At 34.6% G+C, this 27,000-nt stretch overlaps 1 protein-coding gene across 1 annotated transcript; it reads right to left on the bottom strand.

The window, feature by feature from the left end:
- Nucleotides 1–1,054: 1,054 nt before the first annotated feature.
- Nucleotides 1,055–25,067, bottom strand: LOC130217492 (hormonally up-regulated neu tumor-associated kinase homolog A). The gene is made up of 10 exons (XM_056449603.1): nucleotides 24,852–25,067; nucleotides 22,724–23,016; nucleotides 15,071–15,126; nucleotides 13,981–14,119; nucleotides 13,737–13,864; nucleotides 6,736–6,871; nucleotides 6,486–6,663; nucleotides 3,916–3,999; nucleotides 3,604–3,835; nucleotides 1,055–1,797 (listed from the first exon to the last, which is right to left on the bottom strand). The coding sequence occupies exons 1-10, from the start codon at nucleotides 25,065–25,067 to the stop codon at nucleotides 1,055–1,057; spliced, it is 2,205 nt and encodes a 734-aa protein (XP_056305578.1).
- Nucleotides 25,068–27,000: the final 1,933 nt, after the last annotated feature.

Below are 27,000 nucleotides of genomic sequence, written 5' to 3'. Positions count from 1 at the left end.
TCTGGCTTTACCACTAACTGTACTCTCTCTCAAAAAAAATAAATAAATAAAAAATGTACTAATGCTTAGCTTTTTAGACTTTACACACCTGAAACTTGTCTATAGCACTTGTTCACTGCTGCTCTTATAGTTACGTAAATTGCTTCCTTGTCCTCATTTGTAAGTCGCTTTGGATAAAAGCGTCTGCTACATGACTAAATGTAAATGTAACAATATAGCGCTCCCAAGTCCTGATGTTCTTTCGGAACAGGATATCTGTGATTTCCTCATTCTTATTGAGCATCGGTAGAGCCAGTGCTCACGACTGTTACACATACTGAACGCATGGACCAGTGCGAAATGCCATGTCCTTCAGCTTGCATTAGAAAACAGTCAGTTTACTGTTAGCAAACCCACATTAGGCATGTTTTATGTATGGGAGTTTTTTCAAGCCCCATAGATGCAAATGGAAAAAAATGACCCTTTGGGTGATGTGATAATACGCCAATGTTTTACCCTTTTGCAGTCACAAGACTGGACTCAAGACTAAGGTTTAAGGTGGCACTCATGTCTCATCACAAAGGGACAAACAATTTAGCCTACAATCCTTGCACTACCCCGTATTCTGTTATCTTTCTCTTTCAGTAGTAGGCTACCCAATTTAAACGTGAGATTTTGGAAAGCAGATTTAAATTTAGCAGGAACCTTGGGTTGGTTAGAAAATTACTCTAAGAGAGCAGCGGGTGAACAAAGACTGAACGTACGGCAGGAGCGGTCTGGTGCAGAATAAAACCTTGCGGCAGCAGGACAAAATAATTAGTCCTGCGCAGACCTCTAATTGGAATTAAAATTGTGCCCTTGTATTTTTTTTTTTTCCTTACTAACTTACAGAAGGAAATAATCCCAAAATCTTAAAATGAACTAACACAAAAAAATACCTGTAGTGTCGAGGGTAGGATTGAAAATAACCAGTTTTGTGGTAATCAAGATTATACTGCAAATGCTGTTGACCAAGCATGAAGAATGACTGTATTAAACCTGGGAATGTTCCTTTCCTTCCTCAAATCCTCGACCGTCAGCCAAAATCCATTCGGAGTATCTCTGACTTTTTGTCCGACTTGTTTTGCAAAGCAGACGGAAGCAGCGGTAGGTTGAGGTCTGTGACTTTGCGCTGTATCGCGGTGCGCAACTGCACTGTGTTTCTTTTCGCTGTATTACTGGCCATCCCTATGCCTCCTCCCGTTACCGTGTTCCTCTTCTCCTTTGCGTGTCTCAGGTTTTTAATGACGAGAGCTTGTTGTCTCTGAGATGGAAACAATGGCGGTTTTGAGCCATTAACTAAGAAAGGCGAGGAGCCTGTGCCAGCCGTTGTGTGGCGCGTAAGACCAACCCATGTCACTTTTCTAGCTGTGCCTTCTTTCAGCGTTCCTGTGTGACGCAGACGCGGTAAAGGAGACGTCTGTGTTGTAGTTTCTACCGTGCTGAGGTGTCGAGCGTTGTAGGTTTTCTCCTCAATGGCCAGTAAGAGGTCTTTAAAGCGCTGTCCTGTTCTGGGAGAAGGCCCCTTGTCCGAGTAGAACGTCTGCAACTTTTCTAGCTTGTCGTCGTGCTGATGTTCACATTCCAGCGCTTGATATTTGTCAGAGTATGTAGGTCTCAGATCATGTGTTTTGACTGGTGTTTTGATCATCTGGGAGTCTCTAGAGATGTCTGTGGCATCACAGGGAGCAGAGTCACAGAGATTGGGGTCGCTCGCGTCTCTGCAGGAGCACTTCGGTGAACAGACGTGAAGTAGATCCTTCTCAACAAACACTGACACTGAAATGTAAACATGCACAAAGTCTGACCACATTTACAGTTTCACATATGAGTGCAACAGGAGTCTTAAAGCTGTGAATAAGCAAGCATTTTTGAGCTTCTGGTTCAGTCGCTGTGAAATGCCTCAGTGGTTTTTGGTTAAATGTGTATGACTTAACTGTTGGGTTCAGTTCAGGTCATTTTGACCCACATAGGATTTTCCTTTTTCAAAATAGGTTCATGTTAGTACATTAGGTGTTTTTGTTGGCAATGACTACGTTTACATAGACATTAGTAATCAAATTATTTGCCTTAATCTGAATAAGACGTGTTTACATGAGTTGCTCCGGAGTTTCATGTAATTTCAGGTGTTTCTGCAGTTTGGCACTTTCATTTTCAGTCAGGAACATTTCATGCATGCCCCCGTGTCAAATGAGATATTGGATGAAAGTATGAACTGCTGGAAGAGTGTTGTTTTAAGGGAATTTAATACCGCATGCCGTATGGGAATAAAACCCTGCGATGCGGGTGTCTGTGGTCCTTCTCTGACTCAGTAGGTGCAGAGAATAGTGTCAAACAGCTGTTTGTGTGTATAGACTATCCTGTCGCAAAAACCTACATGACGATAATAGTTTGATTGCTGTGTTTACATGTCTGTACTGCACTACATGTCTGTACTGCACTACATGTCTGTACTGCACTTCAATAATGTCTTAATCTGATTTCTGTTTAGTTCAATTATGACTTTAGTTGGATTAAGTTAATCAAAAAACGCTGTTTACATGGTACGCTCTTAATCAGAGTATTGTCTTAATCACATTAAAATCAGATTATTGGGTCCATGTAAACGTACTCAATGTCGACAAAGTCAGTGAGTTTAAGTCCAAAGTTTGATTTGGATAGGCTAATTTATTTATTTATTTGACCTTATTACTCTTGTGGTGTTTCTGGTCAAATCTCTTCTAATATACTGTCATCACATATTGGATTTAGTCTTTTTGTCAACTTGATTTCTTTCTGAAAGGACTGGCTTAGTATTATTGTTATTAGTTTCAGAGGTTGTTATCTGGGAATAACCAATCTGATCTCATGAGGAAATCTAACTATTTTATATATTGTCAGAAACGTGATTAAGTCATGTGATAACGTACAATTTTTAAAAGGATACGTGCCCTAAAACCACTCTAACACCTCATTGGAAAGAGGAAATCAGACAAATTAATATGAATTAGCGGTCACTTTATTTTGATGGTCCATTTGTTGAATTTAAGTTACATTGCATCTACATGCCAACTAATTCTCAGATTATAAGTAGACTGTTAGGTTGGGGTTAGGGTAAGTGTAAGTTGACATGTACATGCAAAGTTTCTGATAGTCAGTTAAATGTCTGTTTAGCAGCAGTATCAACAGATATTAAGCAAACAGTCTACTAAATGGACCATCAAAATAAAGTGTTACCGAATTAGTCACTAAATTAAAAATGTACAAATTGTCATAAGATTGTGTCCGAATAACATTCTTGTCGAACAACATACCCTGATGTAAACCATTTCTAGCTTACCTATTGCTGATAATACAGCATACGTTAATACAATTTCCTTACAGTTAGTATCTTACAGTTTTTGTAAATTTAGACTTTTAAAATGTAGGTTTTTGGGTTTGTGATTATTCTGATGAACATTTAATGGAAGAATCATAAACTTTTGTTGGTCACAAAACACATCTTCAATAATCCAATTTGAACCATGGCTGATGGAACTTGCAAGTGGACCTACAAAAACGTCATTTCAAAAAGATGAAATGTCATATTAATATTATGTGCCTTACCCTTTGGATTCAGTCCATCATGTGTCTCCACCAGTATGGCGATCTCATTAGCCGTGTCCACCGGCGGTGAAGCAGGAGAATCTACTCTGTCCACCAGGCTTGTCTGCTTTGGTCTGCTGGTCTCCGCTGGTCTTTTTATGCCACTCTGGGCATCTCTGTCCTGTGATTGGCTCCTCTGGCTCTTATTAGCCTGCCTTGAGCTTCTCTCATTGGCTGAATCACTCTGTGGAGACTAGTGAAGGGAAGAGTGGGGTAAATGTTTTGTTTCAATGAGACTAAAATGCAAAATTGAGAATTATCTGTTCTAATCACCTGCTGCTGACTCTTTGCACTTGCATTGCTTCTTCCTCTCAACAAGCCTTTATTCAGAAGATTCCATTCACTGTTCTCCTCTCTCTGAGGACAAGAAGGTTTTATTTTAGCTATGATTGGAAACCAAATAATCTGACAACCTGGGGTGCGTTCCCAAAAACCATCATTAGCCAACTAAGGTTGCAAGTTCTGGTGTTACAAACATAGTTTGTTAATTTAGCGTTTATCCAGTTATCCCCCTATGCCCCATTCATTTAGAACATTCAAACATTTAAACTTGGAATGATTTAATAAAGCATTAAAGTCATCACTCTTAGGTGTAATTTGCTTTTTAAAGTATTTTTGCAGTTCAGTTTTAGCGATCTTCATGTTTACAATTGTGCTCCCTTCGCAGTGCACTTTGAAAACATTGATGTCATGTTGAACACAGCCATGGCTCATGATGAAAGCTATAGGTGACCTATTATTTAAATGTGGAATTTATGTTACGTCCCCAAAGCTTGTGAAAACAAAAAACACAGCATACGTTAATGCTTTTAACTTATAGTAGGTTAATTATTAAGTATCTGTACTGCTTATGATATGGTTAGAACATTTCTGCAGTGGTTTACATGTGACACATTGTAAAAGTAGACTTAAAGAAAAAAAAAAAAACAATATCCTACTTAATAATCATCATCATCACAGTTGTCGTCAAGAAGTTGTTACTCCACCCAATTTAGAACATCCTTATGGGCGTTTTACATTATTTACTAACGTGGTTCAAACAATGGGCAGACAGAGAAACTACAGGTTTTCGGAAACGCTCATCACTACATTGTTCTTTTCCCAAATGATGCATCGTACTATGATAGTTCATCAGCGAGTTACATCGTTATTTGGGAAACGCACCCCTGGAAAACACCACTGTAGTCAATACCTACTATTAAAGTGCAAAATACTCCCCCACAATATTGATAGGTATGCTTGTATTTTGGCATGCACTAATGTTAAAAGACTGAAAATGATTTTCATGCTAGGAAAACAATACAAATGTAGTCATCAGACCATTGTAATGTAATATATTCTTAATATAACATTACATTTAAAAGTCTTTTGAAATTTAGTATTATCTTGATTACCACAAAACTGATTACTTTCAACCATACTCTCAACACAAGAGGCATTGTATTGTTCATTAGCTCATTTTAAGAGTTTTGATTATTTGCCTCTGTAATTTAGTAAGGAAAAAAAAATCAAGGACAATTTTAATTCCAATCCATATCCTTACCAGTGGTGTAAAGTAACAAATTACAAATACTCAAACTACTGTAATTGAGTAGTTTTTCTCAGAAATTGTAATTTACTGAGTAGTTTTATAAATGTGTACGTTTACTTTCCTCTGAGCACATTTTTAGTGCAGTATTGGTACATTTACTCCACTACTTTATTTTCTCTTGTCTATGGGGATTAGAAAAACCAGTCCGTCATTCCTGTCTAATCAAATCACATCATACTGAACTACCTTAAGACATGCAGAAAACTGTTTGGAAGCAATAAAAGTGTCCAACAAGATACTTTACATGCAATGACCCAGAGACTGTTAAGACTGAATGCCACTGATGAGAAGATGAAGGATATTTACTGTATGATGACCGAAATGGCTTTAAACTATTACTAAATGCACTACAGAATGCTACGTTTACACACACAAACACACAAGTTACATGTAAACGCATCAACCTTTTCCAACGTAACACTCACTACTCTTGAGTCCTTTTAAAAGGGCTACTTTTTACTCATAATTTGAGTCTTATTTACACCAAATACTTTAAATCTTACTTGCACTACATTTCTGAAAAAGTAATGGTATTTTTTACTTGAGTATGATTTTTCAGTAGTCTTTCCACAACAAAATAATTCATAACTAGGAACTGAACATCTTTTAATATGATCAGTTTCTGGTTATGAATTAGTTTGTTGTTGTTGTTAAACGTCAAATGGACATACTAGATTAAATACAGTTTACTAAAAATGCTAACATGATTTTTTTTTGTAAACTTAATCAATACAATAAAACATCTAATATTTAAAACTGTATTTAACCAGACTGAGGCCACTTATAAATAGTATGTGTTTAAAAAAAGAACCTTTTCATAGAATAACTTTAACAAATGCTGTCTGAAATACATATATATAATATGAACTGATAAACATTGACTCGTGTAAGAATGAAGAGTGTAATATAGTGATATTCAGAATAATCAAATGTTTAGGGTCAGTAAGATTATTTTTTTTATCAGCCAAAACTGTCAGTGTAGAATTCAACATTATTCTTTTTCCAAATAACTACCGTACCTTTAAAGTTAATATTTATCAAAGAACTCTGTACAATTCTGTAAAATTGTTAAGCAGGAAAACCCTTTTCAGCAAACTTAAACTAATAATCACCACATTAGCTCATTACACTGATTTCTATGTTACTGATCACTGAAGACCAGAGGAATGGATGCTGAAAATTCAGCTTTGAGTCAATTTAAAATATAATAAAATAGAAAGCACATGTTTTGTCTTGTTAGTTATTATTTTACCTTCATGCTCCGCACCACTTTCTGATGCCTGGTCAGTTTTTTCAGCAGCAGATGGTAGCACGCTAAGATGGCGGACGGCTTGTTACTGATGACCGTGTGGATGACATCAGAAAGCCCAAAACCTAAAGATTCAGTCATGTAGTTCAACACAGCTGAATTCAGATCCTCAGGACGCATCCTAAAACAAAAAAGCAAACACACATCAGATGTCTCTTCCTTCAGATATCGTTCACATTTGCAGATACCGTACCTGTTTTTATGAATGACTGTATGCAAGGGTCTCTTGGCATAACCCTCATTCAGCCATTTGTCCTCCATTGCTGATTTTACTGTTGGCCTTTTAGCTGGTTCTGGTTCCAGCAGAGACAAGACGAACTCTACAGCCGCTAGAGACGCATATAAAGAGAACACCATCATCCTGACACTGCTGAAAGAGAGACTCAATACGGTTTAAATCTTACACAAAAGATCTGAACAATGAATGCAGTGTTTGTGCTTGTTTATGTGTTTTATGGGGACACAAAATTGTTTAATGTATTTTATACAGCAACATTGTATTGTATAATGATGTGGGTATGACCCAGTTGTACTCTATTAAGGTGATTTATGAGGACACTAGTCATACAACAAGCCATATAACAATAGAATAGCATTGTTAGAGTATAAAATACATTATGCCTATCCTTGTAAACCATGTATACGAGTATGTGTGACCCAGACTGAACTGCTCAAGGTTTCTCTTACAGAATGGCAGATCAGATGTAAGAAGTGCTCTGCTCCTCTGTGCCACCTTTTCAGTCCAGGGGGGATTCCTCACTCCAGACTGCCAGGTTGGCAGTGTGTGTGTGTGTGCGTACTGAGGTTAAGGTAGTGTTTGTGTCAGTAGACAGTGACGATCACATTTACGCATTTACTTAGGAGTATCATTACAGGCAGTCAGGATGACAACACAATGATAAGCCAAAACATACTTTAGAGGTTTCCTTGACGTAGTTTTTTTTAATGATACGACAGCAGATTGGATGGTACATGACATAAAAAATGAACATTTAATCAGAATAATTATTTCTATTTATCAATATATTAAAAGTTTAAATTATACATAGATGAGGAAATATAACCCAGCAGGCACCTTGATGTCAAAACAACATCAAACATCCAAAAACGCATAAAAAATGCAAATCGATTTGATGTCAGTTGACTTTTGATGTCAATGTCAATTGGCCAGCGGAGAAATTAAAATGGTCATGCCCAACCGAGTCTGGTTTCTTTCAAGGTTTTTTTTTTTTTTCTTCACTTTCGCCAATTAGTGAAGTTTGTTTTTCCCTCTCCGCTGTCGCCACTGGCTTGCATGGTTCGGAATCTGTAGAGCTGCGCATCGATAGATATGCTCTTCAGTGTTTGGACTCTCATTAGTGATTATTAAACCACACTGAACTGAGATAAACTCAACTGAACTTAAACACTAAAAACTGAACTACACTGTTCCAATTTACTATGACCTTTTATGTGGAGCTGCTTTGACACAATCTACATTGTATAAGCGCTACACAAATAAAGGTGAATTGAATTGACTACCTTGATGTAAAAACATTAATTTTGGCGTCAAAAATTGATTTGAGTATGTCTTTTAATCAATGTTTGACATCAAGGTAGTTTACATGCATTGTACACTGATACAAAATCCAGTGTAAATTTGTAATTGAAGCTTTCAGATCAATAAAACTATTTTGGTGGTGAAAATGGGACAAATGTGTGAATGTCAAGGTTTTGACATTGATTTGCATTTTTCTTTTTTTTGATGGACATGGAGGTGACTGCTGGAAAGAAAATACAAAACAAACTTACATAAATTCACAATGAAACCTAACCCACCTACAATAATAACAATAGCAAAGTAGACCGTATTCTTGATGGTATTACACATTTCTAATGAATAAGAAAAACAGAAACTGCTATTATTGGTAATTGCAGATACAATTTAGAAGTAGATCAAGATTGTGTTAGTTCACCTAAAAATGGAAAATTTTGAAAATCTTCATGAATTTCTTTTCTATGATAATTACAAACAAATATATAGAAGAAGCCATTGACGTTCATATTGCGAATACTATTCGCTACTGCTTTCCAACATTTGTAAAAATTTATTTTATTTATTTATTTATTTTTAAATTTAAACCCTCGGCCCCTAGGCTGTGAAGAGTCAGTGGTTGAAGTTTATTTTTGCAAAAATACCTCAGCATTATAGCCCCAGCCTGGAGCTGTGTTCCCGTCATTTTTCTGATGAATGCTACAGCAATCTACACACTTACAATGGGACATTTGTCGGCCGTATGTTAAAGGAAGGATCAGAAAAGACTATTGATGTATGGGATTTGTTTGAGCTTGACAGGAACTTTACAGTACACAGTTCATGGATCAGTTTCTTCCTCCATTTCACAAGTGAAAGTAAGTGCAATTAAAATGGTTGCCTCCTTGTTTTCTATAGCTTGAAAATTATGTATTTAATTGTGTTTTGTTACTTGTAACTGTTTGCACTGCGTCTGGTTAACTCTTTATATTCTCATACCGCGTCTAAAGCCATGTTGAAAACGCGACATGTGCTGCTTTGTTTACAGATTTCAATTCAATTAAATTCACCTTTATTTGTATTGCGCTTATACAATGTAGATTGTGTCAAAGCAGCTCCACATAAAAGGTCATAGTAAATTGAAACAGTGTAGTTCAGTTTGTAGTGTTTAAGTTCAGTTCAGTTTATCTCAGTTCAGTGTGGTTTAATAATCACTACTGAGAGTCCAAATACTGAAGAGCAAATCCAACGATGCGCAGCTCTATAGATCCTGAACCATGCAAGCCAGTGGCGACAGCGGAGAGGGAAAAAAAACTTCACTAATGGCGGAAGTGAAGAAAAAAAACCTTGAGAGAAACCATGCATTTGTGAGCTCGCAATCTACTGCCGTTTGTCATTGCTATGGCCACCGTCAGCGGTTCCTACACACGTGCGGCGGTCAAGTTTCAAAATAGTTCAGCTTTTGCCACTGTGTGGATTAATACTGAGTGTGCGTCACTGTTTTAATTTACGGTTAAGAATAAAGCAATATGCTGGTGTTAAACTGCACTGCTTTAATGCACTCCTCCTGCATTAGGCTCACACATACACTCTGCACTCTGAATACTTGTTGATAAGCTGTGCTGGGCATTTCTCTGTGTCTCGCACTGAACGCAGTCGACCAATCACAACAGACTGGGTCATCGGACCAATCAGCACAGATTAGCATCGTGCTAAGGAGTGGTTTGGGAACAAATGAATCGCTGAACGAATCATATGGGAGTCATTGGGATAATTAGGTAAAAATAAATGCATATTAAAAGACCATGAAGGTGTTTTTTTGACCTCGCATGCATATCAGACTGTTGTTGAAGACCCCTAAAACCAAAATATGACCTTTTATAATGCATAATAGGGGCTCTTTAATTTAAATTGCACTGCAAATATTGACAGCCTTAGTAATTCCAGTATTAATATCAATTAATATATTAGTGATGTGAGAATAAGCTGCATACTCTAAGAAAAATCAAAAAGACACAACTGAGATAGTGATGTATGCAATTTACTGACAAAAGGGAAAATGTTTCATCACATGTTGACCATTATCATTTCCAAGCTAAATGGTAAACATTATTGCCCTTTTTTGAGTGCACAGACTTTTTTCAGTCACTTTACTCTTTGTAATATTTTTGGTCAATGCACCTATTGGAATTTTTGAAGGTGCTGTGAGTTTTGGTTGCTTTTATTACTACTATATTTGTTTCAGTGTTTGGCTTATATCGTTCCTGTTATGCTATTTTGAACACTGTTTTTGAGGTTTGTCCATTAAAGGTCAAAATTCCATTACATCTATGGAACTGCAGATTTGCTTTCCAAGCACAAAATCTTCTGAATACGTCAAAAACGCTTACCAAATACTTTATCACAGACATCATAAATGGGAAACGTTATGCTAACTGATATCCAGGTATAATAAGGAACATTTTCAGTTCGGTCTTAATTTAGCAGATGTATTTATATTCAAAGAAACTCATTTAGAGATTGAACTTACATCTATTACGTCTTCATCTGTTGTTCTTTTTAATAAACAATCAATGTGCTGCTTCAGAGAAACAGGAGTCAGGTCACTATACGTAAACGTACAAACTACGTAACAATGATCTAATGTCACCTGCAACAGAATCAGGGAAAACCCGGCTGGATTGTGTTCCGCTGGCAGACATTTACGTCACTGTGTTTGTAGTGCATCTATTTTTGTGATTGGCGAATATACTCGGTTATTAATATTGATGAAGATGAATTTTAATGTGTGGGATCAGATGATCTTACAATCTGATGGAGAAGAAGGACACTTTGAAATGCACCGCTTCACTCCACACCTTTTATCTCTCCTTCTCTCTCCCTGTCCTGGTCAAGAATTAATTTACTTTATATTTACTGTATTATCAATTATAATACAGAAAATAATGATTATATTGTGAAATATTATTGCAATAAAACCTGTTCATCTATAAGCTTTTTATTATTATCAATATTTTTCTGAGATTCTTGTTTATAAAAATGAATATAAATTAAGAAACCATTTCAAAGTAAAATCTTCATTTGTGTTTTATTTTTAATAAACTACTGATAATGTGTCTTCAAAATTTCAAAGAAGAGTACAATCATTTAGAGCAGGGGTGAACAAACGTCTTATGAAGGGCCAAAATTCAAGCTTGATTGAGAGCTGTGGGCCGAAGGTAAATATACAGTAGCAAAGTCTATAACATTAAAGTTACCTTGGATAATTTCCTAATTTTTTTTCATAATATTTCTAAATAAATAGAAACAAATATTCAACCGTATTTACTAATGTATTTGAATTTTTGGAAAATGTAGATTATTTTAACGAACTTATTACAATAAAACCATTTTTAAAATCCATTTATAAAACAATGGAGTTCAATGCCAAATACACTACTCATGCTGAACCTACCTTTGCCTTGATTTTTGATATCTTCTGCTTTGTCCCCTATTCGTTAAGTGACAGTATGTACTTTAAAAAAAAAAATCTGATTCCTGGAAATATGTTACACTTTGAAGAACTGAGATTCCCACTAAGTGACCAATTGTCCATTTTTAACAGGATTGGGAACCATTCATGCTATTTTTGCAGATAGTCTGAACTGATAGATTTTTACAAAACTATTCATTCATTAGTTTTCTTTTTGGCTTATTTCCTTTATTAATCTGGGGTCACCACAGCAGAATGAACCGCCAACTTATCCATCATATGTTTTACGCAGCGGATGCCCTTCCAGCTGCAACCCATCACTGGGAAAACAAGACTATTGTATGTTTATTTATTTTATAATTATCTTACAATTATTTTATAATGTCTCTTTTGGTTTCATTGTCCTTGTACACCTTGCTTCAATTTTTAATTTTTGTCCCAGCCAGTTCCATGTAATGATTATAAATGTTATTCATGTATGCCTTTTATTTGATTTTATTTTATTTTATTTCTTATGAACCTTCCATAAATATTTTGATCAATGTTAGATGGGTGGGAGGTAGGGTCTTGAGTTCCTTTTTGTAGTAAGCTAAATGCACTGTGGAGTACTCCCAAGAGAACTTCGATATATGGTCCATCTCTTTCCTGTAAGGATTTAAGCGGTACTGTATGTATGAAGGTTTTTCAATGAAAATAAAGAGTTTAAAAAATCTGATTTATTTACAACATTTAATTGAAACATTTAATTTCAGTGTGCTTTTTTGTAGCTCAGCAATAAAACAAACAACATACAAAAGGTTACATTTAGCTTACTACAAAAAGGACCTCAAGACCCTACCTCCCACCCCACTCATCTAACATTGATCAAAATATTTATGGAAGGTTCATAAAAAAAATAAAACATAAAAGAGAATCTCTGTTAAAGACATTCCCCAACCCTTCTCAATCATTTCCCTCTGCTAGTTTGGGCATCTCTGATTTACAGCAGTGGTTCCCAAAGTGGGGGTCAAGACCCCCTGGATGGTCACTTGGTGATTTCCAAAAATCTTATAGATGTTATTAACCTATTAGAATTACCATATTTTATCCATAATCTACAGAAGATAAACATAGTATTTAATACAGAAAAAGCAACATACAAATGAAAAGCCAGTTAATATTAAATTAAACAAATGATTCATGACTATAAAACTTATTTAGTTGTTAGTCTGTTGCACTTTTTCGTGTTGTCAATATGTTGTGTTTATATAGTTGCTATTGGTGTGTGTGCACCATTATGTGCAATGTTAATATGTTTATAACCACCTCAGAGGATATTGGGGGTCGCGAGACACTGGAATTGTTATTTTGGGGGTTGTGGGCTTGTTTGGGGACCCCTGATTTAGAGCATTTATCCGCAGAAAATTATAATAAGTTCAAATATCTAAATCTCAAATATTGGTATTATAATTATCAATGGCTATATATACACATTTCACATATTACATTTTGATGTGACTTTTGATCCATTCATTGCTTTCTTGGTAATAAAACTATTAATTTTCTTCAGAAAAAAATTCTTTTATGGCAGTATGTGGATATGGTTTAGCCAAAACTGTGCAGATCAAATGTTTCTGCATAATAAATATCTGAAAAGTATATCAATTCAAAATCAACAGCCCTGTGTGAACCAGCCAATGGTCACATATTATCTGCTGTCCAGTTTTTGGGTTGGGGAGAGCGATGTCTCCAGTCTTTAAATTCACATGTAATTATTTATCAGTCATTTTTATAACAAAGTGACTTACAAATTCAATGAAAGTCAATAAAAAGCAACCAAATTAATGGAAATTCCCCACTATAATCACTTTATTTTAAGGTACAAGTCTCGCTATTAACAATTCATTAAGACTTTTAGCTCAATAAAGTACTTAATTGCTGCTTAGTTAGTAGTTGGGTTTAGGTATTAGGTAAGATTAGGGATGTAGAATAAGATTATACTTTTAGAAGTATTAATAAACAGCCAGCACTGTAAAAAATGCTGGGTTGCATGTAATCGATTTGTGTCGTGACAACATTAAGGATTGTGTTGTTTCAGCTCTTTTTAAATAAGTAGTTTGAACAAACAGCAAACATCATTTTTAGTGAATACCTTAATAATCAGCCACTAGCTAACAGTCGGAATTGGTTACTTTAAGGTGTTACCAAACAAACATACTACAGCACTTACGTTTGCTGATGTCTGACGGTATGGGGCTGATTTCTCCATTCACCATTTTCTGATGAAGCTGCTTGATGTTGAAGGGCTCCACGGTAAAGGGTAACGTGCCAGTCAACATGGCAAACATGCTCACACCTCTAAACATACAAACACACACCAATTACAACACACAGCTGATATAATCTACATACATGTGACTGCTGTTACTAGAAGAGCAATTAGTCGTTATTGTAGATGTGGTTAGTGCACTCACACGGACCACACGTCCACTTTAGGGCCGTATTTCTTGTGCGCCAGCAGTTCAGGAGCAGCGTAAGCAGGACTTCCACACTGAGTGTTCAGCAGATCCACAGACAGAGAGTCGCCCTTCAGTGTGTTACTCAGACCAAAGTCTATACACACATGAACATACCACTGCATGAGATCTCTGATGCAGACACGTTCAACAGCAGATAGACTAATGCATGACTGATTAATTCGATTTGCTCTGTGTTTTCAGAAGTCCAAGATGGTTGATGTAGGTGTGAGAAAGAAACTTGTTCCAGTTTTTGTCTATATCACAGTAATGTTATTGCATGTGTTACTCCTCAGATAAAAGAATATTTTTTAAATAAAGTATACACTGTATAAAGCGATTAGTTGTCTTGACTTAAAGTGAGTTATTATGAAAATTAAAAGACTAAAAATTAAGTCAACTTAACAGGTTACTAACATTTTTTTAAAGAAATGTAACTAATCACTTTTTACAGCATACATGGTTTTCACACAGACACACACACACACACGTGTACAGCTATCTTAATAGGGACTTTCCATAGACATAATGATTTCTTTTCTCTTTTTACTGGCAGACTGTATATTTAGAGTATAGATAGGGTATATCTCCCAACCATACCCCTAAACACAACCCTTACAGATATAAATTTGCATTTGTACATTTTCAAAATACTTCATTATGTGTGATTTACATGTATGGGCCATTTTTTCCCATGGGGACCCCAAAAAAAGGTCACCATTTACTGGTATTGCTATACACAACATAAGGAATACAAGACGCGCACACACACAATTTAAAGGGTATTAATGTGTATATTTTACATATTGTATATATTTTTTAAATAAAACGTCACCTTAAAGGTAGGAACCGTATTTATGAGATACAATTTTTTGGAAGTGGCTTCAAACATAATAGTTGTCTGACTCATTCACAGGGGTCAGAGGTTAAGCTATTAATGTGTTTGGAAGTTGGAAAGTAAAATAAAAAAAACCTTAGTTTAAATTGTGTGTGTTACAAATGATGAAAATAGGGTCAAAATATAAGATGCACTTAAACAGACACTCACCAACTATCTTAATGTTGTTGTGCTCATCCAGTAGGAAGTTCTCAATCTTTAAGTCCCTAGATAGCAAGACAAAAATATAATTCAAATGAAGGAAGTGTGTTGAATAACTAATTTTCTGTTTCTTTTTTTGTACAGTCACGTATTTCAGCTTTATATAGTGTCCTGAATAAAAGAAAATTTCTGGGTAACACTTTATTTTGATGGTCAATTTGAGTATTAGTAGACTGTCTGCTTAATATCTGCTGATACTGCTCCTTCAACAGACGGTTAACTGACTATAAGAAACTTTTCAAGTACGTCAACACTAACCCCAACCTTACAGTCTATTTACTGTATAATCTAATGAGAATTAGTTGGCATGTAGATGCAATGTAACTTAATTCAACAGACGGACCATCAAAATAAAGTGACTAATTTCTGGTTTTATTTTTAAATAATCTGACATTTTCCAAGAAACTCAGCTTTATTTCTTGGTTGCCACACAAGCACATTCTTAAGCAAAATAATACACTGTGACCACATGATTGATGGTCTGTTATTCATTTATATTTTAACTATATAGTGCACAGAACACTATTTTTTCAGTTCTTTTCCATTTTAAAGTTCAGTAGTTCATTTGCTTTTGTCATATTTATAAGAATTTTTAATCTCTGTTAGTGGTATAATTTTAAAGCTGCTAAAATGCCTTATTCCAGGGCAATTTTTAAATGTTAATATTTTATTTCAGCTTCATTTCAATTAACCAAAACAGTTTTATAATGTCAGAATCAATTTTATTTGTTAAACACAACCAAATTGTGTCTATTAAACACAAGCAAAGGTTGACCAGTGTGCTGCACAATACAAATCACAAAAAAAAGATATATAATTGTAGCTAAAACAAACAATTCTCACTGATAAAATGCCAAATCAACAAGGTAAATTTTCAACCTAGATTTAAAAACAGACAGAGATGATATAAATCTAATACAGAGGGGCAGAGCACTCCACAATGTAGGACCAGCTACTGCAAAAACACTATCACCTCTGCATTTCAACCTCTACTTAGGGATGCATAATAGTCACTGGATTGATGACCGAAGAGACTGACCAGGCTGATGTTCAGTCAACAGGTCTGATAGATAAGAAGGTGCCAAGCCATTTAGTGATTTAAAAACCAAGAGAAAATTTTTAAAAGTGACACTTCCAGTGCAAAGAGCGTAAGACTGGTGTGATGTGGTCATGTTTTTTGGTACCGGTTAAAAGCCTTGCAGCAGCTGTAAACGGGATAGAGTTGTCTGACTAATCCCAAAACGAAGTGAGTTATAGTAGTCAAAACTAGAAGTAATAAAAGCATGAATTATTATTTTCTATATAGAATAGGTGTGGCTGTTTTTAAGAGTCAAAGCTGAAAAAAGCAGGATTTGACCACTGCATTTATCTGTTTATCAAATCTCAAGCCATCACCAAAGATAACACCCAGATTCTTTTACCCAAGGCTTCACAGAAAAGCTTGATTGTTGGTGCCTTAGAAGAATTTGATGGGCTGAACACAATTATTTCAGTTTTACTTTCATTAAAATCTAGAAAAAACACCACATTGGTTTACTCAGAAGCACAAAATGCTCTTTAGGGCAACTTTCCCTCAGGTTTTCAGTCACGTCAGGAATAATTGACAGCTAGTTGCTGGATTAGAAGAAAATAATGCACACAAGAAATCTGTCATGAACTATTACCCTTCAGGTGTGCATTATTTCCCAATAATATAATGGTGCCCAAGTCAATTATTCCTACAAAGGTTAAAATTGCTCATCCATTTTTTCCTATTGTGTAATATATTTATTTGCTTGCTCGGTATCTCTGAGCTTTTGTCCCACTTCAGCTGTGCTTTTATCTGAAAATAATAACACTCATAATAAAATAATGTTCGACAGCCAATCAGAATCAAGGGTTCAACAGTCCTCTAGGCAGAATAAAATATTGCATTAAATCAGAAGAGAAAAATAACTAAACAAATGGACGCATTTTTACTAGCGATCTCAGACTTTGGAACCTCACTGTACATATAATCAGATAAATATAAACATAAAATCTCCCTGCATGTGCGGTAACACAATGACCAGCCAACAACCTCTAGCAGCACACAAAACATAATGAAAACACTGAATTAAAAGGCGGACTGGTATTAAAAAGCAGAGCTATGCGAGTGATATCACAGCTCGGTGGTGCTGGACGTCCAGTCATTCTGCCGAGCTCCACGTTTATACTTTCTCTCCTTTTATCTCTTTCCACTTCATCATAAACACTCACACTCACTTTGACGACCGCACGCTCCTCACATTTAATACGAAACTGCATCAAAAGCCTATAAAAATATCACAGGCCTCAAGGCTATTTTTTGCTTCTCTCCTTCTCAAAAGTTCACATACAGACACTCTCCCTGAAACGTACAAAGAAAAGCCTTTAATAAAATTGGAAAAGGGATTTAAATCTGCAAGTATTGCCGTTTTCTGACAGATATGATGTGTGCTGCAGCCTGACAGGGCTTTTCGTCTATTATAGCGCAGACCCCAAAACATAAAAAGAGTGTTTGTGGAGCCGCTTGATAAAATGGTTTGATTAATGCTATTGAACTTTTGAACTGAGATGGACATGAACCCACTGCTCTCTGGTTTCCATAGGCACTGTGTATGTGTGGGTTGATGAACACGCTTTGATCCCTGACCTGCTCTAATAAAGGACACAGAGCTCTGCGTTATGAAGCTTCATTCTGGACTCCATTAGTAAGGAAGTCAGTGAATGATGTGTTAACCGTAGTGGCTCTGCATGGCTGATGATGGCATGAGAAGCTGATGGCATTACCACTCCTGCCTTTATTAAGGCTGCACTGGCAGACCAAAACACTACTGCACATGCATATACATTCACTTAGCTGCATGATTCTGTTGCTTGTGGTTTTTGAGAGCAAAATGACTAAAATGAAAGTATTAAAGGAGTGTAAACGATGTATTTATTGTAGCATTTTTCTACATTTTGTGTTAGAATAGCAATTTGATAGATAAATCATAAATGTCTCAAATTAAAAATATTAATAATTGAACTGATTTAAAATAAAGCCTTGATTTTTAGATCTTTACATGTCATACCTTATGCACTGTTGGGGATGTTTTCATCTACTCTGGGATGATTTAGAATCTTAATTTGGCCATAACTTTTTCTGTATTCCAGCTAGCAGAAGGACTTTGACACACATTTTGGGAAATGAGAGTTGATATGCATATTTAGATTTTCTCAGACACATCGAGGTAAAAGTGAGTGAGTGCACAAAAGTCACTCTCTCTCACACACACTTTAATATGCTGTTATACTCCATATAAAATCCAGAAACTAAGCTTTTTTTGCATCTAAAGGGTTAATGGTGCTGGTAAATGGTAACTGATGATAAACAATACAAATTATGAATTTGACTTTTTCCCAACAGGGAAAACCATCAACAATCAAAAGTGCATAATTATATGGTGTCATGTAATTTTTTTGCAATCAAAAAATGTGGTTATAATGGAAGTCAATGGGACAAAAATAGCCACCAACAGTAAATTAGAGAGAAAAAAAAATTAAAGACTACCAATGCAAAGGCAATGGTAATCGTTCACATGTCCAAGACTGCGATAAAAAAATCCAGTCCACAATTACTTTTTATATAGAAAATACGTCATTTTGTTTGTGTTTTTTCACCAAATCAGTGACATCTTTTGTGAACTTGGTAATTAAAGAGTTAAAATCCTGTAATTTTTAAAAACATTTAGTAGTTTTGATCAGAACAGGTTGATTAACAGACTTATGCAAGACAATTTTGAAGAAAAAAAACATTTATCTAATGCAGTTTTGCTGAAATGATTAAATGTTAATTTAATGCATTAATTCCAAAAAGTAAAAGGGCATAACTTTTTTCACTTTTTGAGTTCACTAAACACATTTTAAAACATCCGATTGTGTTGTTATTTTTACATAAATGAAGTAAATATGGTTTTTGCAGAAACACACACACTACGACTTTCAATTAGATTTTAAATTAATGCAAATTCTCAAATAAAAAAATATTAATAAATGAACCAATTTTTAATTGAAGTGAGATTTAAAATAAAGCCTTTAGAATATTTTGTTAAAATTATTAACTTTATTGTAATGCATTAATTCCAAAAAGTAAACTTGCATAAATATTCTGGCTTTTTGATTTCACTCAACACATTTTAAAAGGAATTATTGTTTTGATACTTTTAGATAAATAAAGTATAAATGGTTTTTGCAGACACATTTAACTGTAGCATTTCTTTACGTTTTGTGTTGGAATTGTAATTTAATAAATAGATAAATCATGAAATCCCAAAATTAAAAATATGAATACATTTTTTGTTGTTAATAGATTTTTTGTTGAACTGAGATTTAAAATAAAACCTTTAAATATATATTTTTAGAAATTATTAATTGTTAATGTAATGCATTATTTCCAAAAAGTAAATTGCATAAATCTTCTCACTTTTAAACTCAACACATTTTAAAATGTATTAATGATTTAGTTGATATTTTTAGATAAATGAAGTATATATTGTTTTTGCAGACACACATACACAATAACTTTAAATTAGATTTTAAATGAATGCATTAAATGAGTGTAAACAACGTATTTAATTGTAGCAGTTTTATCTATTCTGTGTTCAGATTGCAATTTGATAGATAAATCATGAAATTCTCAAATTAAAAATATTAATAAATGAACAAATTTAATTGAACTTCGAGATTTGACAATTAAAATAAAACCTTTAGAATATTTTTAAAGAAATGATTAAAGTAATGCATTAATTTCAAATAGTAAACTTAAATAAATATTCTCACTTTTTGAGTTCACTCAACACATTTTAAAATGAATGATTGTTTTATTTGATATTTTTAGATAAATTAAGCATACATGGTTTTTGTAGACACACATACACAATAACTTTAAAATGTATTATTGTATAATTTTACACATAATTTTAGATATAGTTTATATTTCTCTATAAAAATCATATTTACAAAAAGAAGCCTAAGAGTATAACCCAAATGTTGGTGAATTAAACAGTGCATTCACTTGAGATTTAACATTTTACAATACATTGAATACATTTAATAAATATCTAAAATTGTATCATGTCTATCTACATTTTATAGCGAGGATAGCAATTTCAGAAATTCTATTGTATTCTATAATGTTAAATATTTAATAGTATTTTATTTGATTAATTTAATAGATTATTTATTAGGAAAACTAAATAAATAAATGCGTATATTTCTACATTTTACATTGACCATACCAATTTTATAAATAAATTACATTGTATATTATAACGTAAAATTAAGACATTTCTCTCTTTTTAAACCTTTATATAAATCTTTTTTTTTTATCTATTTGAAGATTGACTTTTTTACCCAATTTATATCCAACTCCAGACTAGCAAAGCATGCTGACACACATTTCATCCACTTCCACTCACACTTCTCTGATCTACAACACAAAGTACATCATTACTTTAAGACTCTTATAACTAGAGTCCGCAATACAGCCTAACACCTACTCAACATTTTCATTTCTTTGTGTTTTCTTTCCTCCCTCGATCCCTGACACTCCTTATGGTCTCTGCACTTCATTTCCACGCGTCTAACACTATCATTAAAGAGATTCACCCCCAAAAATGAAAATTACTCAACCACAAGTGGCTCCAAACATTTATGAATTCAAACACAAAAAAAGCATTTCGAAGAATGTTGAAGGCGTGTAACCATTAGCATCCATAATACAAAGCAATTTCTACAATGTCAACGGCTAATGGCTTCAAACATCCCTCAAAATATCTTCTTTAGTGTTTAAATAAGAGGAGGGTAAATAAATCATGACAGAATTTTGATGTTTGGCTGAACGATACACCTTTTTCCTCCATCCCACGATGCTTTGCATGAATTATGTCTATTAATCAGAGACGTGTTAAATAAATTGAGTACATGGAGGCGTCATTATACTAAAAAAATAATCAACTTAGCAGAACTAATTAAATTAATCGAATAAAGGTCACACTTTATTTGTTTATGTAAAATTGACGCTATTAACAAGACTATCAGCTCAATCAACAACTAATTAACGGCTTATTATTATTATTAAGGTATGTTAGTGTATGTATTGCTTATTAATGGTTAATAAAGAGTTAATGTAGAATAAGATCATACTTTATAAGTACTAATAAACTGTTAATGTCTTAATAATAGGCAGGTAATAAGATAGTAATTAATAGTGTGAATTGTTACTTTAACTAAAATGTTACCGAACTAACAAATTACTTACAAGTAATTGCACAGCAATATTACAGATGTATATTAAATATTACTGTACTGTAGAGAGAAAGTCAAAACACATTAAACTCAATGGTGATTCAGCCACGGATATGTTTGTGGAATCGACTAATGTCGCATCAAAATACCAAATGTCACATTGTTTTCATGAGGAATAAAAATACACTGAAAAAAGTGATTCACTAAATTTTAAGTAAGTGGCAGCAAACTAGTTATATGGTAAACTAGTAAAAAAATTTCCCAGTCGCTTTGGTGCATTTCTCAGATCAGAATTGAAATTCTCAAAACTACACTGAAAAAAATTATTCAAAGATGACTCCTTGGGTTAACTAAATTTTTTTACATTAAGTGGTTGTAAACAATTTATTTGGGCTGAATTTAAACAAACAAATTAAGTTGAACGTTATTAAATTTAATTTGTTTGTTTAAATTCAACATAAATAAACTGTTTGCAACAGTTTTGCATGCAACACTTTTTTCAGTGTACCTGTTCAATCTTTAGATAATGCTTTCTCATACATTTCCATTAGACTTTATTTAAATCTGTCTACAACTGGTACATTTCTCCCAGGTCGATCTTGACTTTCTTATGAAGGCGATCTGAAAGGAGATTGTCCTATGTTCACATTTCTACTTTTGTTGTTTTTTCTTTGTGCTATGCAGTGCTGCCTTTTCCTTTCTGTGTCCCAATGACATGATCTGTCAACAAATTACAGTATACACAGCAAAAAAAAGCTATATTTTACATCAGAACACCCCTCCAGACAACACTGTTATATTGACAACATGACTAAGCATTTTTACTGCCATTCTTATGGCATATTTCAGAAATGTAGTTTTGAGAGATGAAATAAGGATGTTGAGCAAGAGACTTGCAGGTAATCCATGGTGTTTTGCTATTTGTAGACATTGTTTTCAGAAATGCACTTACTGTTTGGCAAATTTCAATTCTGATCTGAGAAATGTACCAAAGCGGAAAAACTGTAACCAAACAAACTAAGCTGAACATTACTACATTTCTATTTTATTTGTTTAAATTCAGCCCATATAAATTGTTTGCAACCAGTTACCTACTTTAAAAAATTAGGTAAATCCAATTAAGCATTTTTTTAATGTAAAATACAAAGTCAAACTTTCCACTCACTCAGTTTTCACTGCAAATATGGATCATTTGTAGCACAACTTTATTTTAAATAATTTGTTTCATTTTTATTTAACAGAAGTTCCCCAAACCGGAAGTGCAGCCCATAGTTTTGATAACACAATAGATGAAAACAGACTCATGCTGATTACCTATGTACGATGCCGTGTCTGTGCAGGTGCTCTACAGCAGACAGTATCTGGCGGGTGAATCTGCGCACCTCTCTCTCGTCCAGCCGCTTGCGGTCACAGATGCGATCCATTAGATCTCCTCCACCGCACAGCTCCATTGCCATGTAGTAGCAGTTCTCCGTCTCCAGAGTCTCCAGCAGCAGGACAATGTTGGGGTGGCGGATCAGTTGGTGAATCCGCGGCTCGCGCTTCATGTTTTTCAACACGTATGAATCCTGACGAGCCTTCTTCTTATCAATCACCTTGATTGCCACCTGATCCACAAACAAAGAAAAGCTGAATGTTAATATGGACTTTGGCTCAGATATCTTTCTGAAAGTTTATTAATGGAGAATATATATATAGTAAGAGGATAGAGGAATATAATGAATTTGAATCAATTAGTCTCATCAGATTCCTATCAGAATGACTAGATTTAGTTTTTTTCACAGCTCTTTCTTTTAAAATTCTGAAGAAAAATATATAAGACACAAATAATATCAACGTTAACAAGAAAGGGAAAATATTAAGTTATCAGAGTCATTTTCCAAAGAGACAAGTCTAAGAAACAAAAATATCTCAGCATTGTATTTTCTACTATGTGCTGTCTTTAATAGCTGAGCTCTAGCACAACAAATCTACAGTCAGGCAAGGATCTCTGGTTAGGGATAATGATTGACACTTCTCAAATTGTAGGATTGAGCTGGAGGTGATGTGGGCTTAAACACTTCTGAAGTACTACTGATCACCATAGTAATCTGTTGAGGTAAACAGTGCAGTCAGGAAGGGCTCAGTGATGTGTAGAAGAGCTGTAACATACACATGCACACAGGCCACAATCGCTGACCCATGAAAACTCAGGTCACCACAGGACAGGCACAGCTAAAACTACTCTCTCTTGTTCATTGTTTGTTTATGTTAATAAGTACATTAACTAATGCAACCTAATTGATGTGTTAACATTTACATAAAAACAACTAAATTATATATACCTATCATCTAAGTCTATTTACAAGTAATAACAAATAACACAATCACACACTCAATAACACGATCACGCACTCAATAACACGATCACATACTCAATAACACGATCACGCACTCAATAACACGATCACACACTCACATACATTACACATTACCAGAGATTTACAGAAGACACTCCCAAAAATATGTCAATGTAAAAATAGATTATTTACCAAAAAATGTAAACCATAACATTAAATTATACTATTTAAGCACATTTTTTTACATTATTATATATTGCCACAATCCTTCAAATCACTGTTTACCCATTTATGAACAAGGATTTTTAATAATGCAATAAAATATACTTTAAGTACATGTTCAAAATAACCCAGTAAGCATTGTTTTGCTTTTTAAAGATGTCTAATAGATGTCTAAACATAGTCGTCTTGGCTAAAACAAGGCTAAATTTGGGCTGTCAGTGAAAATCTAATAAACAGAAATGAATGACTACACATATAAAGTCTGTCAAGTCTGTCTATTTGACGACTAGTCTAGTTTTGGGCTGTTTTTAGATTTAGATTATTTTCACTGACAGCCCAAGTTTAGCCTTGTTTTAGCCACGCTCTCTACGTTTACATGTCTATTAGACATCTATTAAACACTAAATTGTTTGCTGGGTGTTTCATTTTTAGATGTATATCTGTCCTACTATTATTATACATTCTATATATTGTCTATTATTTTTTTTATTATTGTAGATAATCTCTCTACGCCTTATTTTTGTATATAAATCACTTTAGTAAATTCAATTTTTAATCTTTAATCCCTCCCCAAAAACTCACCACTTTACCCAAAATGATCACTAAAACACTGACAAATCATCCCAATTCACCCCCACACACACACTTGCCTTCATATAACCTGATTGTATCAGTGTGAGTGTATATGAATAGATTATGAGTGCGGTGCGTGACACAGATTAGCCAAACCGGAGTCGCTATGAAAGCCGAGAGAGCGAGACGCCATGAAAAATGAATGACAGCCCTTCAGCGCACTGATGACTGACGCCCTCAGTGTGTGGCACTGCCTCTGATTGACAGCCGTCAGACCGTGTATGAGTGTGTGTGTGTGAGTCTGTCACCTTCTCTCCTGTACTGATATTCATGCCCAGCATAACTTTAGCAAACGAGCCCTTGTTGATCATCTTGCCCACCAGGTAGCTGCCCACACGTTTGGTGTGAGGGAAGTTTTGGAGCAGGTCACGGGGCACTTTTCCGAGGCATGGAGACGCCGGCTGCTCCAGCTCTCCTGAATCCGTCATGCTCCCGTCCAGAGACGACCTCAGCGCCGCCGGCATGATGCCAGTTCTGCCCGTCTGCTAGCAGATCCACAGGACAGCACCGAGCGGGCAGCCTGGCATCAGAGGCAGGGCATGTGAGATGGAGGCTTCTCTCATTTGGGTTTTTCTTCAGCTGTTCAGGTGTTTGTTGAATATCCACTGTTTGTTGTATTTGTCTTTCCTCAGATTTAGTTCTCTTTATCTGTGTTTTTCATCTAGACGGTCTCTTTTCAGTCCAGCGGAAGGTTCTTCTGTCAGTCTGGTTAGTTCATGCACCCTTGTCTGAGTGAGTGTGTGTCTGTGTGTCTGGTAGATAATTAACTGTATCTGGTCTCAGGTTGATGCTGTGAGCCTAAGCGTAGTGAGAGGACACACTACACCATAATGACCCCCCACCTACACACACACACACATGCATGTAGAGGTACGCAAACTGAACAACAATGTACCTAAAATATCATGATAAAGTATCTTAACATATACAGTATTCAAAACACTTGAGCTCTTCTGTTTATTCCTACTCAGTGTCTGTTTATTTCTACTAATTTATTTGCAACTATTAAAACCAGTTTATGAGGTAAAAAAACAAAACATTCTGTACAATATATATATATATATATATTTACATTTTAAACTTAGTCATTTAGCAGACACTTTTATCCCAAGCGACTTACAAATGAGGACAAGGAAGCAATTTACACAACTATAAGAGCAACAGTGAATAAGTGCTGTAGGCAAGTTTCAGGTGTGTAAAGTCTAAGAAGCAAAGCATTAGTAATCTAAGTTTTATAAATAAATAAATAAATAAATATCGCAAAATAACAAAAATATCACAATGCTAGATTTTTCCAATATCGTGCAGCCCTATTCTGTATTATTGTTCATTTATCAACACATTTATTTCTTCTTTGAATCAAAATATTTGTACAGTTCGTGTGAGATACAAGTTAAGAGTTTATGTTGAGTTTTCGCATTTTTAGTTAGTTTTTTTTTCAAAAGTGACCTAATTATATTTATAAATATTCTATATAATTTCTCAATTAGTTGAAAACAAGTCTGTACTATATTTATATTAGGATATAAATATAAAATACTATATAAGATGCGAGAACACAAATTTAGACACCTGACAAAACATTTTCGCCATTCAATGATTTCTCATACACAATCAGCAAATATTTTCAGCATATATTATCTTCCGTATTTGTAAATAATTTTTGATTAAAACATCAACTATAATGGGGCAGCATGGTGGCGCAGTGGGTAGCACAATCGCCTCACAGCAAGGAGGTCACTGCTTCGACCCCCGGCTGGTCAGTTGGCATTTCTGTGTGGAGTTTACATGTTCTCATGTATGTTTTTTTACATTGTATGCACTTAAGTTGATGCTATGTATACTTTTTGAAATATAATTGTTTGGTTTTTTTGTCTTTTTTTACTGTAATTTGCCACAAAATTAATAAATATTTTTTTAAAAAGTTATAAAAAAGTTCTAAAAAAATCATTATATAATAATATAATAAAAATTATAAAATAAAAACCTCCATTACACCCGAAATTAACTTATAAAATAATCACCCCATGGCTCACACTCTTTCACATCCCCCAACAATATCCACTGTATATATTAGAGTAACTCAAAAAGCGCATTCAATATTCAATAATCCAGCTTCTACAACCTCTAGAATGAGCTTTGAATTAATGATGATAGACTCGTCGATTCGAGATCTTATTTTGACAATAAGCAAGTACATCATCGGTACTGGAAATAATGAAGGATTTCAGAAAGTGAAGTACAAGTGTGTGTGATGGTTTTGGCCTTGGCCCAGTGTGTGTTAGCAGGGGTCTGTGTGCTTCAATGAGAGGCCATTGTTGGATAAGTGTGTGGTTGGGCTCAGGTTTCTTTATTTCTTATTCGCTCACGTCATTCATCCGCCTGAGAGAGAGATGA

Source organism: Danio aesculapii, chromosome 23, assembly GCF_903798145.1.
Source record: "Danio aesculapii chromosome 23, fDanAes4.1, whole genome shotgun sequence".
NCBI lineage: Eukaryota > Metazoa > Chordata > Actinopteri > Cypriniformes > Danionidae > Danio > Danio aesculapii.
Note: the sequence above shows the minus strand (reverse complement) of the source record. Positions and strands in the feature narration are given on the sequence as shown.

What these genes read in the sequence shown, in the direction of transcription:
- LOC130217492 (XM_056449603.1), bottom strand. Translation starts at nt 25,067, where the DNA reads ATGCCGGCGGCGCTGAGGTCGTCTCTGGACGGGAGCATGACGGATTCA. An exon ending in AAGTGGTGCGGAGCATGAAG is followed by an intron (nt 4,000 to 6,485) that starts GTAAAATAATAA and finishes TCTTGTCCTCAG; the next exon opens with AGAGAGGAGAACAGTGAATG. An exon ending in GTGCAAAGAGTCAGCAGCAG is followed by an intron (nt 3,836 to 3,915) that starts GTGATTAGAACA and finishes TCCCTTCACTAG; the next exon opens with TCTCCACAGAGTGATTCAGC.